Genomic DNA, 16,234 nt, shown 5'->3' with positions numbered 1-16,234 from the left:
TTCTGTCAAAGTCTATGTAGAGTTTATGAAAGTCATTAAAAATCCATTAACTCTACCAAAGTCAATGACTTTTAAAAACTCTACAAAAATCCATTAAAATCTTAATTGAATACACCCTCCTAAGTAATTGATCGGTAAAAAGCATTGAGATTGATGACAAACCAGCCGTTTGAAGGATCTACTTTGAGCTGCATTCTTTGCATTTGCGTACCTGGCTTAGCACGATCAAGAGCCTGAGGAGTGAGGGAAAAAAATAACATATGTAAATTTGGAAAGTGAAAGCTACACAATTTGAAGTTTCTTAGCCTCTACAGTCACCAACTTAAAATGCATAAAAGTTGGTCTACCAGGTCCTGCCTTTGCAGTATGCCAGTATGGCTTCAGTCACGAGCTTCCCGGCCAACTTGCAAGAGAAAAGTCCAACTTGTAAAATGGGTTGAGGACTTGGAACCTCAACACCATTAATTATTGCTTTGGCAACCCAAGTCAAGAAAATGCATCAACTGATCCATCTACCTGATTGGACTTGCAAACTTGTAAAATGGGTGTGGAATAATATTATCAATATTATGTGCACCATCGATTTATTTCATTAATTATTAATATTATTAAGTGCACTTATCTGCAACAAGAAAACTCTGTAATGGAAAGCTATATATGTTAATTAGTAACTTCAACCCAACATGTTATACTTAGTAGTTAGTAATACTAGTGAGCAAATCACTAGTACTATTAGCTCAAGGCGAGTGCAGTACTTAGCACTGCTCCGTTATTTATTACGAACACGTACATAGATGGATGAATACCAGACCATCCATGTTGTTGCTGTGGTGAAAAAAGCATATGAAATTTGACCAGCCAGAAAATAAACAAAAAATTCATACCATGCATGTAACATGAAAAATACAAGAATACCCACTAATATTGATTTGGCAACAAAAGTCCGAAGGAAAAAGCATCTGGTACTCCACTGGACCACTATAGCTACGTGCGTGGAAACTGGAAAGTATACTTGCAAATTAACTTGTAAAATGGGCTGAGGACTTGGAATATGGGGATCGACTATTGATTTTAGGCACTCTTAGACTCTTTGGCCTCGTTTGATGCATAGTATTAAATAAGGTAGGATAAATTAATACTAAGATAGGATAAATGACAAAATCACATTTATTCAAGAAATAAGTTTAAAAGTTTCTTCCTTAAATACACATGATTTTATCATTTATCATATTATATACAATGCTATGCACCAAACGAGGCCTATAAATTCACAAATTGTGCTCAATAACCAGCCATCTCCAGCAAATTAAAAAAGCTTTGTATAATGGGTAGCTACGCTAGCTTCAACCCTACCACTTATTCCCTCAATATTATTTAGGGTTAAATACAAAAATGGTCCATGAAGTTTACACTGATTCTCAATTTGATCCACTAATTATAAAAAGTGTCAATTTGATCTACGAATTTTTCAAGTTATACCAAAGCAGTACAGACGTTAATTTTCATCCGAAAATTAATGGAATTTGTCACATGAAAATGTGATGAACGAACTAAAATGTCCCTGAAAATATGATCACTTGCTATGCACGTACATGACCATTTTCCATTAAATTTTTCGATGCAATTTCATCGCTATGATTTGCCAAAAGCATTAAGTACGTAGAACAGCATTTCTATGACATAATTAACCAGCCATTTGAAGGATCTACTTTGAGTTGCTTAATTTCTTGGCATATCCTGTACGATCTGATTTAGCACAATCCAGAGCCTAAGGGAAAGAAAATGATAAAAGCATGTAACTTTGACATTTTTAATTTAATTACTCCCCAATAAATAAATAAATAAGGTTTATATAGTACAATCAATAAATCTTGCCATTAATGCATTGGCAACCAAAGTCAAGAAAATGCATCAACTCCCGTCTCCACCTACTTGATTGTATGCGCTCCTAGCCTCCTATAAATTCACTTGATGCTGTGCTCAATAGCCAGCCATCTCTTCAGCAAATTGAGAAAGCTTTGTATAATGGGTAACTTCAACCCCACCACTTCTCACCTCAATATTTCTCACTATTTGCTCTTTCTGTTTTTGGCCTACTCTTCATTTCTACTCACTACTAGTCATCTCTGTTTATGTTTGGGTGATGGAGTTCCAACCAGCAGTGGTGTGATTAATTCCTGCATTGAGGAAGAGAGACTTGCGCTTCTCACCTTTAAACAACATCTTACTGATCCTTCTGGTAGGCTTTCTTCTTGGGTGGGTCACGATTGCTGTCAATGGAAAGGGATTTCATGCAACAACCGCACAGGTCACGTAGCAGAGATGGACCTCAGGAATACATATGCGTCCACAGCCGCGGCTTATGAGCGGTCTTGCTTGGGGGGTAAGATCAATCCTTGTTTGCTGAGCCTAAAGCATTTAAATTACCTAGACCTAAGCAGGAATGATTTTAAAGGGATTCCAATTCCCAACTTCTTTGGTCAGATTCAAAGTTTGAAGTATCTCAATATCTCCTCCGCATCATTTGGGGGAGAGATTCCACCTCATCTTGCCAACTTATCAAACTTGAACTATCTTGACCTCAGTAATAATGATTGGAAAATACCTTCTAGAAACTTGAATTGGCTTTCTCACCTCTCTTCCCTAAAGTACCTCAATCTCGGAGGGCTAAACCTTGGCAGCATAGGAGTCAGTTGGCTATATCATGTTAACATGCTTCCTTCACTGTTAGAGTTACATTTGTCTTATTGCCAAATTAATAAAACGGCCCTTCCACTCTCACTGCCGACGATTAACTTCACATCACTTTTGGTCCTTGATATTTCGCATAATTCAATTGAGCCTTCATTTTCCAGCTGGTTTTTTAATCTTTCTACCCTCAGAAAACTTGATCTAAGCTTCAATTTTTTCAGTGGTCCCCTTCCCAGCGAATTTGGCAGCCTCAATTCTCTGGAACACCTTGATCTATCTTATAATATGCTCCAAGGTCAAATTCCCAAACTCAATGGACATTTGTGCGCGCTAAGGGTCTTAAGTCTTGGGCGCAACAATTTTGATGGGGGCATTCAAGAGCTTTTCAATGGTTTCTCAGACTGTACCACAAATAACACATTAGAGTCACTAGATTTGTCTTACAATAGGCTGGAAGGCGAATTGCCTGCCTCCTTAGGCATGCTACACAATTTGCAGCATCTTGACCTCCGTTGGAACACTTTTTGGGGCTCAATTCCATATTCTATTGGAAATTTGTCATTTTTGAAAGAACTAAGTCTTCATTCTAATCGCATGAACGGGTCCATTCCCGAAAGTTTAGGACAACTCTCTGAGCTAGTTGAACTACATTTGTCTAATAATTCATGGCAAGGCATTTTAACAGAAGCCCATTTCATAAATCTCACAAAATTAGAAGAAATTGAAATAGACACAGTCCGACCCCCCATGTTCCTCGTTTTCAATGTGACTTATGACGGGTGGGTTCCTCCTTTCAAGCTCCGAAGACTTATCTTTGAAAACTGCCAAGTAGGTCCTACATTTCCCGTATGGCTTCAATCTCAAACTGACCTATCCTCTTTGAGCCTCCCTAATGCTGGAATCTCAGATTCTATACCAGAGGACTGGTTCTTGAAGATATCTTCGAAAATTGAACATTTGAATTTATCTTACAACCAAATCCGTGGGAAGCTTCCCCTCCAATTGAATTCTCCAAATTTAGAGGATTTAGATTTGAGTCATAATCAAATTGAGGGCCCACTTCCACTCTGGACCACTAATGCCTCATCCATTGATCTTGAAAGCAATTCATTTTCGGGGCCAATTCCCTGGAATCTTGGACAGCTGATGCCTAATTTGCAAGAATTGTATCTTTCTGAAAATCAGTTGACAGGTATTATCCCGCCCTCTATCTGCAACATGCAACAATTGGGCATTCTTTCCCTGAGAAGCAATCGGTTATCTGGAGAATTTCCTCATGCATGGAGAGGGGGGAATGGAATAAATGTTGTGGATGTCGCAAACAACAATCTCTCTGGTAATATTCCCGATTCAGTGGGGGTCTTAAGTTTTCTTCTTATATTAAAGCTCAACAACAATAACTTTAGCGGTGAAATACCTTCTTCCTTGGGAAATTGCGCTGATTTGTTGAGTATTGATTTTGGAGGCAACAAATTTACTGGAAACATACCTTTATGGATCGGATCACATGTAACCAACTGGTTGGTTATGGTACGACTGCGATCCAACTTTTTTACTGGGCATATCCCACAACAATTGTGCAATCTTGGCTCCCTTCACATCCTCGACCTCAGTCACAACAACCTTTCGGGTACTATTCCCAAGTGTTTGAATACTCTGACTTCTCTGGTCTATGTTGATCACGATCCAGTGTATCAACCCTTCATTTATTATAATGAGCAAACCACACTGACAGTAAAAGGAGCAGAACTCATTTATAACAGCACTCTAAGTATGGTAAAGAGCATTGATCTATCATCAAATAATTTAGAAGGTGAAATCCCTGAAGAAATAAGCAGCCTCATTGCATTGGGTACCTTGAACTTGTCGAGGAATCAATTAAGTGGAAACATTCCCTCAAAGATTGGAAACCTGCAATTGCTGGAAACTCTTGATCTTTCAGACAACCATTTTTCAGGACGGATTCCTCAAAGTTTGTCTTCTTTAACCTTCTTGGCTCACTTGAACTTGTCTTATAACAACTTGACCGGAAGGATTCCTTCGAGTATCCAACTACAAACGCTCAATGATGATCCATTCATTTACGCGGACAATCCATCGTTGTGCGGGGTTCCTCTTTTAACTATATGCCCAGGAGATGACACTTCTACGAAGGATGCAAAAGATAATAATGAGGATGAAAATCATAACCAAGTGTTGTGGTTGTATGTGAGCGTGATACTTGGCTTTATCGTAGGCTTTTGGGGTGTTTGTGGCACATTGCTCATAAAAAAGTCATGGAGGCATGCTTATTTTCAATTATTTGATGACATCAAAGACAAGGTAGCACTAAAAATTGCATTGCAAGTGGCTCGTTGGCAAGGAAGATGTTGATTGGAAAAGAAATTAAATATACTTTATTATCTCTAGAAATTAGAGTACTTGAGTAGTTATCGATCAGATTCATATGTTATGCATTTGATCGATCATGTTTTCTTCTTTTTTCGATCTCGGAATCTTGTATTGTATAATTAATGTACTTACTTGTATGTCTGCTTTTAATTAAATAAATCTTGTAATATTTCTATCCCTCGATCATAAATGTTCCCCTAAGAGTAAGAGATGTAGTCCAGTTTATATATTTTTCAATGACTAATATGTTTGAGTTTCAATTTACCAGAAAACATTGAAAAAGCAAAAAAAAAAAGACAGTGAGAAGGAAATAGATAGGAGATAAACTAGCTAATAGCGTAAAGTAAAAAACCCTAGCAACCAGAGAAAAAAAAAACCTCCAAAATTTTGTCTGCCAGCCTAGTTAGTTTTTAGTTTTGTTTTGTTGAGTCCCTTCTTCTTCTTAGAGAAGGTTTGTCTAGAGTTTTTTTTTTACTTTTCACCAATTGCGATGAACTCTAGCCATTTTCTTGTTGGAGTATTTTCAGCTATTTTTTAAGAACATTAGTGCTTTCGATCCCGTTTTAGGGGTGAGTGATGCGGGTGCGTTTGTTCGTGATCGCACGAAGAGGTTGTGGTGGTTATCGCCCTCCCTCTTGGTCATATTGCTTCCTCCCAACAAGTAGAGATTGGTGTTTTTGTATGAGTTAATTTCAAAAAATGAAAGAGAATTTTGCCCCTGACGGGCATCTTTTGGAGAAGGCTAAATGAGTTTGGGTTTCAATTATTTGAGAGATGCTGTAGTTATGTGTCTATAATTATAAGACAATACATGTTCTTGCCTATTGTGGTTTACTTTTGATAGATCTTATTAGTTGGGTGGGCGAAGCTCTTATATGGCTTCAACAGCAGCTTCGATTTCATTGTAACTCTCTTTAGTTTCTATTCAATAAAGTTTTTTCAATCCAAAAGGAAAAAAAAAAAAAAAAAAAGGGATAGGATATAGACTCAAGATTGCCCCGAACAAAATAACAGTTAGTGGTTCACATGCATAGTAGGTGATAGCTAGGGCCAACTATCAACCTCATTGAAAACTAATGTATATATTCTTCTCTTTTACACGTTTACTAGGGAAATAAATTACAACCAGTTGCACTTGCAGCAGACAACATTCCCTACATATCCTCCAGCAATTCTTTCATTTGAGCAGCCTTCTTCGGGTCCAGTGGAGCACGTCCTTTCTACTATCCGGTAACCCCGCCTTTATTAATTAGTTCAAATTGGTCCTAGCTTCCTTCAGACTCTGCAATCCAGTGCATAAATAGATTAATGAAACACAGAACATACTTCAGCAAGAGTATAAAAATTTCATCACTAAGTAATTGATCAGTAAAAAGCATTGAGATTGATGACAAACCAGCCGTTTGAAGGATCTACTTTGAGCTGCATTCTTTACATTTGCCATACCTGGCTTGGCACGATCAAGAGCCTGAGGGAAAAAATAAAATATGTAAATTTTACATATTTGAGAATGCAACAGGGCAAAAACAGAGAGATGACCGTCATTGAAACTTTGGTTTGGGAAGATACTTAACTCGAAGCTATTGTTTAAAGTACAGCCCAAATAAACTGAATAAACAGACCCCTGGATAAGCATGCTGCATCATGTCAACCCACAACCCAAATAAATGCAAGTGTGCCACCTCAGAATGATCTAAATTCTAAAGTTGTTGAATTGAACACTTGAAGAAAAATAATGCACAAGACAGGTGATGCAACCAATTAGTGAATAGTAACTCAATACTTGCTGTTCCCAATGCCATCCAACACAACAATTCTCATAATTCCCATCCCGCAGATAACAGAAGAAAGACCATGGGTTAAAGTAAGACAGCCCCAATTTTTTTTGCTTTTCTTTGGTCGAACACCAATTTAATTTTATAAAGCTTAGCTAGGTTAGCTCTACATACGTTCAACAACATAACAATCTCAGATATAGTTGAACCCCTTATTTAAGGGAGTTCAAACTTCAAATAGAACCACCCAAAAAAGTATCGAGCAGCTACATAAAGAAGAGATTTAGTAGCTGGAAAAAAAAAAAAAAAATGACTACCTCAATCAAAGATTCTACACGGCGTCGCATCCTTGTATGCATGAAACCCTCTGAACACTGTGGAAGAAATGAAAAACATGATAAATCAGGGAAGACATTGCATGCTGCCATGCTGCAATCACTCACACTCAGTAAGTGTATGAAGACTGAACCAAGAGATTGTGTGAGCCAAATACCAATAGCATTGATAAATTGGACAAACATTTTTTGTCGATGAACTTGAGAAAAACTGCAATGATTTGCTGTAATAAAGAGTAAATCAGTCAATGAAAAACCATCGACAAAGTCTTTACTTCCCACATATAAGATCCTAACTTTCAACAATGCATATACCATATCATGTCCAGCATAATATAAGATTCTTAATCATTTATCATTGATACTAAGTAATATGACATACAATTCTTTTACAAAAAACAAAAATATCCATGACGAAGACGATAATATTTTACATCTAAATACTAAATAGACCCTACACCATTTTGTGTCATAATTATTGGAAGTCGGCATTGTAGTGTATCAAATTTTAAATTAGCAAATGAAAAGTTTGAAGAAAGAAGATAGAAGTTATAAATTCAGGTGAAAAAGTCACACACTTTAACATGATAACTAACATATGCATGAAAAGTTGATAAACTCCAAACTGTTCGATCCAGTTTCTTGCCTTCCACTGTTCCACATGACGAGGATAAATAACTGCATTGGTACAGAGTACAATTTGTTACATTGAGAAGGAAAATTAAGAGCAAACTACCCACTTCCCTGACATTACCAAAGTGACAAATCCCCCATTGGCAGATAGTGCTTCAGCAGGAGCTTCCTTTAGTTCTAAAGGAGGGGTAGGAGACCACAAACAAGGAGGGGCATTATTAAGCCCAGCCGTACGTCTTGCTTCCACAAATTCCTAAATGATAACAAAACCTTCACAGTTAATAATAAGAAATTACCAAAAACAAAATAAAAAACAGATCCAAGGCAGCATAGCTTTAAAGGTAAGGCTGCAAGCTTCAACAAGTTTGCATTATGTAAGGTATCCAAGAACTCTTGTTAGTTTCATCAACATATATGTCACAGCCCTTTACAATCTCTTATTAGGCGTTTCTGTAGTTCAGTTAATTTAAGATCATATGCCTACTATAACTGCAGGAAGGAAGTTGCAAGAACGATATCTATAGAGTCCTTGAATCTCATAGGAAACACCACAGTGACTCTTTCTGCCTGCAAATATAATTACAAAATTTTATCGTCTAAGTTTCATGCATTGTCCTTCTAAGTAGCTAAAGTAGAGATTATTAAAGGGCAAATGACAACAATAGTCCTCAAACTTTACCCTTAGTGTCACTTTAATCCACAAACTTGTTTTTTGAATTCTATAGTCCGCGAACTTTCACTCATGTATCACTTAAGTCCATTCCATCAATTTTTTCATCAATTTTAGTCAGTGTCAAGCATGTGAGCCATTTTTGAAAGGTAAAAATGGAAATACATCTCCTCTTTCTTTCCCCAACATGATATACGTGACTAAAATCGACGAAAAATATAAATAAAATTGATGAAATAGACTAAAATGATATACAGGTGAAAGTTCATGGACTATAGAATTTAAAAAACAAATTCATAGACCAAAGTGATACTCGAAGTAAAGTTCGAGGAACATTGCTATAATTCTCTCATTATTAAAATATAGACAGAGTAATGAGATAACTTGTTTTAACATGTAACTCTACCTGAGGAATGAGGAAAAATGACTTTTTTGGCCGATGCACAAGGGCAACAAGCTTATCAATATCCGAAGCAACAGTCCTTGAAGTAAGCTGCTTCAGAACTGCTCTCAATGGAGCGCCTAGCACCACTTCCCTTACAGGTCCTGCCTTTGCAGTATGCCAGTATGGCTTCAGTACGTCACGAGCTTCCCAACTTGCAAGAGAAAAGTCCTACTTGTAAAATGGGTTGAGGACTTGGAACCTCAACACCATTAATTATTGCTTTGACAACCCAAGTCAAGAAAATGCATCAACTGATCCATCTACCTGATTGGACTTGCAAACTTGTAAAATGGGTGTGGAATAATATTATCAATATTATGTGCACCATCGATTTATTTCATTAATTATTAATATTATTAAGTGCACTTATCTGCAACAAGAAGACTCTGTAATGGAAAGCTATATATGTTAATTAGTAACTTCAACCCAACATGTTATGCTTAGTAGTTAGTAATACTAGTGAGCAAATCACTAGTACTAGCTATTAGCTCAAGGCGAGTGCAGTACTTAGCACTGCTTCGTTATTTATTACGAACACGTACATAAATGGATGAATACGAGACCATCCATGTTGTTGCTGTGGTGAAAAAAGCATATGAAATTTGACCAGCCAGAAAATAAACAAAAAATTCATACCATGCATGTAACATTGATTTGGCAACAAAAGTCCGAAGGAAAAAGCGTCTAGTACTCCACTGGACTACTATAGCTACGTGCGTGGAAACTGGAAAGTATACTTGCAAATTAACTTGTAAAATGGGTTGAGGACTTGGAATATGGGGATCCCCTATTGATTTTAGGCACTCTTAGACTCTATGGTCTCGTTTGGTGCATAGTATTAAATAAGATAGGATAAATAGCAAAATCACATTTATTGAAGGAATGAGTTTAAAAATTTCTTCCTTGAATACACATGATTTTGTCATTTATCATATTATATACAATGCTATACACCAAACGAGACCTATAAATTCACAAGTTGTGCTCAATAACCAGCCATCTCCAGCAAATTAATAAAGCTTTGTATAATGGGTAGCTACGCTAACTTCAACCCTACCACTTATTCCCTCAACATATTTAATCAAATCTTAAACACCAAACGCAGCTTGGTAGTGCTACATAAAATCAATTTATGTAAATATAGCGTAAATGTAACTCAACTCCATCTGTAGTTCTGCATGAACTGTGCAGTTCATATGTATAATGCTGACAGAAACTGGTATATAATTTCAACTTAAATGTATAATGCTAACAAAAATTGGTATATAATTCCAACTTAGATGGTCGGTCCACGTACGCATATTCTTAATATTTGTTGCACACCAAAGACACGTACGATTACGAAGGGCTTTAGCAGTTGCATAATATGACGAGGTGTTTCTCTTTCTCCACGTGTGTTTTGTCCTTGAGCAATGCATAGGAGACTTTGGTTGGGCTCTTTTCAAGTTTTCATGCAAGCCACCCGGCCCACCCTTGTGTCCCTGGCATGGTTTTTTGATTCATTAGTGCCTTTGCTGATGCAGAACCAAAATGTTACTGCACTACTACTACTGGGCCTCGGCCTGTGCTTAATCATGACCAATGCCACTCAGATTCCAATACCTGCACTCTCCCCAAGTCTTCATGGGCCTGGCACAAGCCCATATATGGAGTGGTTAACCATATCCCAATTGGGCCTTCAGTGCTCTGGTTTCATCGCCACTGGCCTAACCCGCTTCATCTTTCCTCAAGGTGGGTTTATCCTCTCCGCCATGGCTTCACTTGGGTTCATACAAAAACCAAATATATATACCAAAGGAAATAGAATATCATTCTGGATAATTTGATGTTTTTCTAACGGAAGGCCGAAGGTGTATAAAACTGCTCTGAATCTCCTCCAAATATTCAAACTGATCTAACAATATGTAGAACAATTAAACAAGTATGTAAAAAGAAAGGAACAAATTTTCGATGCTGTTGAAGACCAAAATTTGTAACATAAATCAATTGATAAATAAAAAATCCCGAATCAGCTCATTGAGCAAATACTATTTGCATTCAATCAAAAGGAATGACATGCTCTCTAAAAAAGCTCCGTGCTTCAGCAAATGTGCTATTTTGCATTGAGAGCAAAATTATTACAAAAAAATGATACAACTCTTTTGTGACTGTTGCAGACGACAATTTTAACTAGGGCTGGGTCGGTTCGTCTGCGTCCGACATACTGACAAACCGATGCCCGAAAAACATTTTCTTTTTCTAACTAAAAAAAATTAGTACAAACGCTACAAGCACAAAATTCTGAAGGGAAGATAATTGAACTGAAAAAATTTAAGCATCATTTACTACTTTTCCACATCATGACCTTAGGCAGTGACGGTGTTCAGCATTAACCATTAGATAATGAGCCCTCTAAGGTTACTTGTAGTGCTGGGAAACCTTTGCCACTAGCTTATCCATGAACTGGCATTTCCTGTCAAATCCCCATCCAGGGTTGCTCTGCAAATCAAAAGAGTGTGATGATAGCATTTCTTCCACACAAATTTTGATAAGAAAAAAGGCTAAATAAAAGAAAATAAAATGTAAACCAAGTTTGTAACATTTTGTATACCACGTATGTGCAAAGGAATAGTATAATAACTATATTAAACAGAGCAGGCATGTTAATATTATGTCAAACACATGATAGCATAAGCTTCATAACATCCATATTGCACGTAAACCTCAATGCAAGTAAGCCTTTATCCATAATATTAATTAGGAAACATTACATGAGCCCCTTTCAAAACTACTTAGGATCCAAAGCATAATAATGATCTCTGAAACATGAGGCTCAAAGAGTAACTCATTCCCACAAGATAATATGACCAAGGAACCAACATAAGCAACAAGCAAAAAGAAATTACTTAGCTGTATTGTATGCATATGATAGAGATAAAATAAGGTTTTAGAATGCACAAGGAGAAACACTAACCTGGAGTGAAAGCACTGCACGATCAGTGAACCGCTTTACAGAATCAGGTACTTTTTCAGGAAGAGTTTTTGCAACTCTTTCTAATTCTTCTTGTTGCTTCTTTGCAGTTACCCTATCTGGTCCACTATAGTAATCAACAATTTCCTTCAACAATGGAACTCTTTCCATTGTCTCTTTCATGGCTTCCTGTTGATATAAAAAAGTTCAGAGATAACAGAAACAAATGAACAGCCCCACTCACGAGAACTGTACTTCTATTTCTCAATGGCATGCTAGAAGTTTGAAGTTCACCATACAAATTCCCAAGATTTAAACAAAAGATCCGGTAGCATAATAAGAAAGTACAAATTTCAAAGTCTCACTGATAACATTTACTGGACTACCTCAGGCGTAGCTCTCCCCTGAGGTCAAATTCCTCCCATATAACAACTTGAGTCCAAAACCCTCAAAATAAGATATACAGTAAAAAGGAAGATTTAGATGATCCTCTGAGATCATCTTATGGAAATGCTTGAATAAACCATGAAACACCAGATCTAGCCAACCCAAGTAATTAAGGCCCCATTAGTTTTCTTTTTCTGGAAAATGGAAACAAATTATGCATTTGAAAACCTTGAACAAAATCTACTTCAAAAAGGAGCTCCTTCTCTCACTCTTGCTCACTCTTTTTCTTGTTTGCCTCTATCTCTTTTATAAAAATGAATATCAATTGCCAAATGGGTCTTCTGAATTTGGTTTTTTTCCCCCAAAAAACCAAACATAGTTTTCTGTTTTAGAAACCAAAAGCATTTCCAAACATCGCCTAAAGTATTAACCAAGTACACAGAAGAAATGGCCAAAATATGAACCAGCGAGCTGATTACCCATTTGACCCTTGCTGTCTATCCTCTCCATAAGTCTACTCTCTTGGAACCACACATTCCTTAATTTCTCTTTCATTTAAAATTTATAAGTATAAGAAATCTATATGCCAAGCAGATGAGATATATACACGAATCAAAGCCCTCATATTTTCAATCATAGTTAAAAGTTTAAAATCTTGGTCAGCCTCATTCTGTCAATTTAGCACTCCATGAATTCATTATGAGTTAATTGCCTTCTCTTACTATGCATGTGACAGGTTACGTGATGAAGTCTAATAAAACGCATATAGGGTCATGAATAAGTTCAATTTACTAGAGTCCTATCTGCCTATATGATCAAGTCTAGAAAAACAAACTAGACTTCACATATGCATTAACAAAGAGAAGTGAATATGACAGAAATCAAGTAGAAGCAAGCTTTTGATCATCGTGAAAAGGTTTTCTGATTCCAACAAATTTAAATTCCTATCATCCAAATTCTACTACTACCAAACTCCTATAGCTTAGCAAAAAAACAGAAACAAAAAAGCCAAATTCCTATGGCATTGTAATATTATAGCGTGACCTAAAGATAAAAGAACTAGGACTGGACACACAGTAGCAAAATAAGCCGACAAAAATAATAAAAGAGCAATGAAACATACCTCCCACTCCTCTTGACTTTTAATACCCTCATATGCCATCAAGAAAGGCTTCATCTTCTCAAGAGCATCCCGCAGAGGAATAGGTGGCTTCTCATCAATATCTGGGTTTTTATCAAAATCTCCCAAGTGATATTCTGGCTCAAACTCTATCTGCAATTCATAAACAATAATCATAACCAGTCGCAAAAAATAAAAATGTTGAAACTCAAAAGTTATGCAAAACTAAGCAGAGAACATTACTTTCCAACAAAGCTAAATGACTACTAGGCTTAGTTAACTAAAACATTCTTTAACAAGCCGGCAACATATGATTCATTATCTGAAATATGCTACTCATCTCCTACACTTCATCAGCAACCATAAAAAACATAACAAGGGAGAATTCCTTACCATGAAATTCGTATGCGCGGCGTCCAAATAGGCCTCTTGAGAGGGCGAAGGGAGCACTTGACTACTCATCTCCTCAAAGCCTTGAACCAATTGATTCATAAGCTCAGGGCCAAGCTTCTGGGCCAGCTTCTCCCCATCAGCATTGTCCCCAAGATGAAGCCCCGAACCATACCCCTCATCCGAATCCTGACCCCTTCTCCTATCCCCTCTGTCATTCGCTCTAAAATCTCCCCTTCCTCTGCCTCGGCCTCTGCCTCTTCCTCGCATCATCCCTCTGCCTCTGCCTCTTCCACCACCACCATCCTCGATATCACCACCACCACCGCCACCGCCCTGTTGCAATATACCCATTGCTTTCTTCACCGCCTCTTCCCGGCTCAACTTCGGGCCTCTCGGTGCACTTCTCTGCTCTGAAGGAGGATCAGTCGGGATCTCCCGGGGCCGAAGATGCCGGTTTACCTCCTGGGTTAGGACCTCCAGGCCCGGCTGCTTCATGGGTTTTCCCCGCCCGGCGCCGGGCAACCCCGCCATTATGCTCATTATATTCGACGGCAGATGAATCTCCTCCATGCCCGAACCATCTTCCCTTTTGAAGAAAACGGGCTCCTTGGGTCCCTTGTCGGGGGCCTCCTCCGGAGCACGTGACTCGGCGCCCGGATGCACGTGACCCGGCTGGCCACGACCAGCTGGTGAACTGGGTTTGACGGCAGAGACGAAGGGAGAGAAGGAAGGGAGGGGTTTGGACGAAGGTAAGGGTTTGCCACGGCCATGGCCGATTCCGGGAACAGACGCGAGCGGGTCGGATTTGGGCTCTTCGGACTCGGGTTGACCCAGGACGCGCTGTTGGGGAGTGAAGTCGAAGCGAACGGGACCAGGGGGAGATGGGCCACCGCGGCCACGACCTCGGCCACCACCACCACCACTGTTAGAGGAAGTGGAAAAGGGGATTAGGGTTTGTCTGGAAATGGAGAGGTTTAATGGGTTTGTGAGCTTCCTTCCTATTCCAATGGCGGTTCCTCCTCTCATTTTTGCGATTAAGGTTTTCCAGGATCTTGAAATTTTTTGGGGTTTAAGGGTCTTTCTGGGTTACAGAGATGGTGATGCGGAGCGTTTCATCCCGGTGTTTTTTTTTTCTTTATTTATTTTTAAAAAATTTAGGCGTTTTCTGAAATTTTTTTAAAATGTTATAGTTAGGCTTAATAGTCATTTTAAATTGTCCTTCAATTAAAAATTTTGTAAAATAAGACATCAAACATGTAAACATAGGTAAATGTGAATCAATTTTCCAAAGCTTCATCCAAAATAGGTCATATGTTTTTTCGAGTGAGGTAAAATAGACAATTTATATTTAAAATCTTATATGAATCTTGTGACTCTATTTTAATTCACTTATGATTCGACCAAATTTTATTTATTTTCATAGCCTAAATTTTGAGAAATGTGACATGTCTTGGAAATGTCATTTGCATGTGCATAAGACTTTGATGTGAATTGTCTATTTTATTTTACGTGAATTTTTAGATGAAAGTTTAGATGAAACGTTAATAAATTGGTCTACATTAACCTATTATTAAAAGTTGATGCCTTAATCCATAATTGCAGACAAAACTAACATATTCTCATAAAGTGTCTAGCGATCTCATTTGACATAAGATGATAAGAGTCATAGTTGAGGGAGTAAATGACTATTATAGTATTATGCCTTATAATTATTTGATGATCTCATTTATTATAATATATCTATTTTATTTTATTTTATTTTTTGCAACAAAGGGGCCAAGGCCCAAACACAAACTACCCGTAAATGAGCATCGGCCCAAGATTCCTCTGTCAGCACCTCCCCCACTCCCAAATTAGACCTATGCCTAATTTTGGACTGATTAATTTCTTTTGAGTATCTCTTCTCCAATTCCATTAAAATAGGCAAAAGTCTCATATTAACCTCCACATTCTAATTGTACATAGTAACCTAAAATCATTTGTTCAACAAATCCCATTGCCAAACTAAAGCCTGGTTCAAGAATCAATATACCTTGTTCAATTTTATTCAACTGACTATGGGCTTGGTTTTAGATTGCTTACATATTGGGCTGAGCTCAGCCTACCTGGGCTTTCAGGCCCTTGTTACATTTACAAATGATATGCTGCTGAATTTGCCTCTTCCAAATATAGCATATATAGTTTCAAGCCAGTAATGCTATCTATGATTTATCTAGCACCACCTTTGAATCATCTTTAATTCCTGAAAGCCCAATAAGGTGATGCATCCATCCTATTAAGGGTCAAGCAGTCAAGCTAATTAACTAGCTTAATTTCAACTCCAAACACGTGCACTTTAATTTCTTCCTTTCAGACTATTAACACTGACCAGTTTTGCTGCAGGTAATTAAGTTGGTAGCCCTTTGAAGATTTAAGAGTGTCTCGAGGCACTGGCGTAAGAAGCA

At 37.7% G+C, this 16,234-nt stretch overlaps 3 protein-coding genes and 1 pseudogene across 3 annotated transcripts; 2 read left to right on the top strand and 2 right to left on the bottom strand.

Annotated features, from left to right (window-relative positions):
* The first annotated feature begins 1,961 nt into the window (after window positions 1-1,961).
* LOC147297548 (receptor-like protein EIX2) lies at window positions 1,962-3,491 on the top strand (annotated as a pseudogene).
* LOC147297547 (receptor-like protein EIX2) lies at window positions 3,439-5,064 on the top strand. The gene has a single exon (XM_086235924.1). The coding sequence runs from the start codon at window positions 3,439-3,441 to the stop codon at window positions 5,062-5,064; it is 1,626 nt and encodes a 541-aa protein (XP_086092050.1).
* Window positions 5,065-6,071: 1,007 nt separating this feature from the next.
* Window positions 6,072-10,584, bottom strand: LOC147297546 (actin-related protein 2/3 complex subunit 2A-like). The gene is made up of 8 exons (XM_086235868.1): window positions 10,543-10,584; window positions 8,902-9,108; window positions 8,317-8,392; window positions 7,942-8,080; window positions 7,771-7,870; window positions 7,175-7,231; window positions 6,479-6,550; window positions 6,072-6,364 (listed from the first exon to the last, which is right to left on the bottom strand). Exons 1-8 carry the CDS (start codon window positions 10,582-10,584, stop codon window positions 6,332-6,334), a joined length of 726 nt encoding a protein of 241 aa, XP_086091994.1. The 3' UTR covers window positions 6,072-6,331.
* Window positions 10,585-10,896: 312 nt separating this feature from the next.
* On the bottom strand, window positions 10,897-14,864 carry LOC147297545 (hydroxyproline-rich glycoprotein family protein). The gene is made up of 4 exons (XM_086243758.1): window positions 13,791-14,864; window positions 13,401-13,550; window positions 11,894-12,079; window positions 10,897-11,418 (listed from the first exon to the last, which is right to left on the bottom strand). The coding sequence occupies exons 1-4, from the start codon at window positions 14,814-14,816 to the stop codon at window positions 11,338-11,340; spliced, it is 1,443 nt and encodes a 480-aa protein (XP_086099884.1). The 5' UTR covers window positions 14,817-14,864; the 3' UTR covers window positions 10,897-11,337.
* Window positions 14,865-16,234: the final 1,370 nt, after the last annotated feature.

Source organism: Dryas octopetala, chromosome 1 (genome assembly GCF_963921425.1).
Source record: "Dryas octopetala chromosome 1, drDryOcto1.1, whole genome shotgun sequence".
In the NCBI taxonomy this organism is placed as follows: Eukaryota; Viridiplantae; Streptophyta; class Magnoliopsida; order Rosales; family Rosaceae; genus Dryas; species Dryas octopetala.
Note: the sequence above shows the minus strand (reverse complement) of the source record. Positions and strands in the feature narration are given on the sequence as shown.

Bases quoted from the DNA above. Each gene is read 5' to 3' on its own strand.
- LOC147297547 (XM_086235924.1), top strand. From the start codon at position 3,439: ATGTTCCTCGTTTTCAATGTGACTTATGACGGGTGGGTTCCTCCTTTC.
- LOC147297546 (XM_086235868.1), bottom strand. From the start codon at position 10,584: ATGGGCTTGTGCCAGGCCCATGAAGACTTGGGGAGAGTGCAG. The intron at 7,871-7,941 runs GTCAGGGAAGTG...GTACCAATGCAG, and splicing joins GGATTTGTCACTTTGGTAAT to TTATTTATCCTCGTCATGTG. The intron at 6,365-6,478 runs GTTTGTCATCAA...ACTGGATTGCAG, and splicing joins GTAGATCCTTCAAACGGCTG to AGTCTGAAGGAAGCTAGGAC.
- LOC147297545 (XM_086243758.1), bottom strand. From the start codon at position 14,816: ATGAGAGGAGGAACCGCCATTGGAATAGGAAGGAAGCTCACAAACCCA. The intron at 13,551-13,790 runs GTAAGGAATTCT...TATGAATTGCAG, and splicing joins CCGCGCATACGAATTTCATG to ATAGAGTTTGAGCCAGAATA. The intron at 12,080-13,400 runs GTATGTTTCATT...TTATATCAACAG, and splicing joins AAAGTCAAGAGGAGTGGGAG to GAAGCCATGAAAGAGACAAT.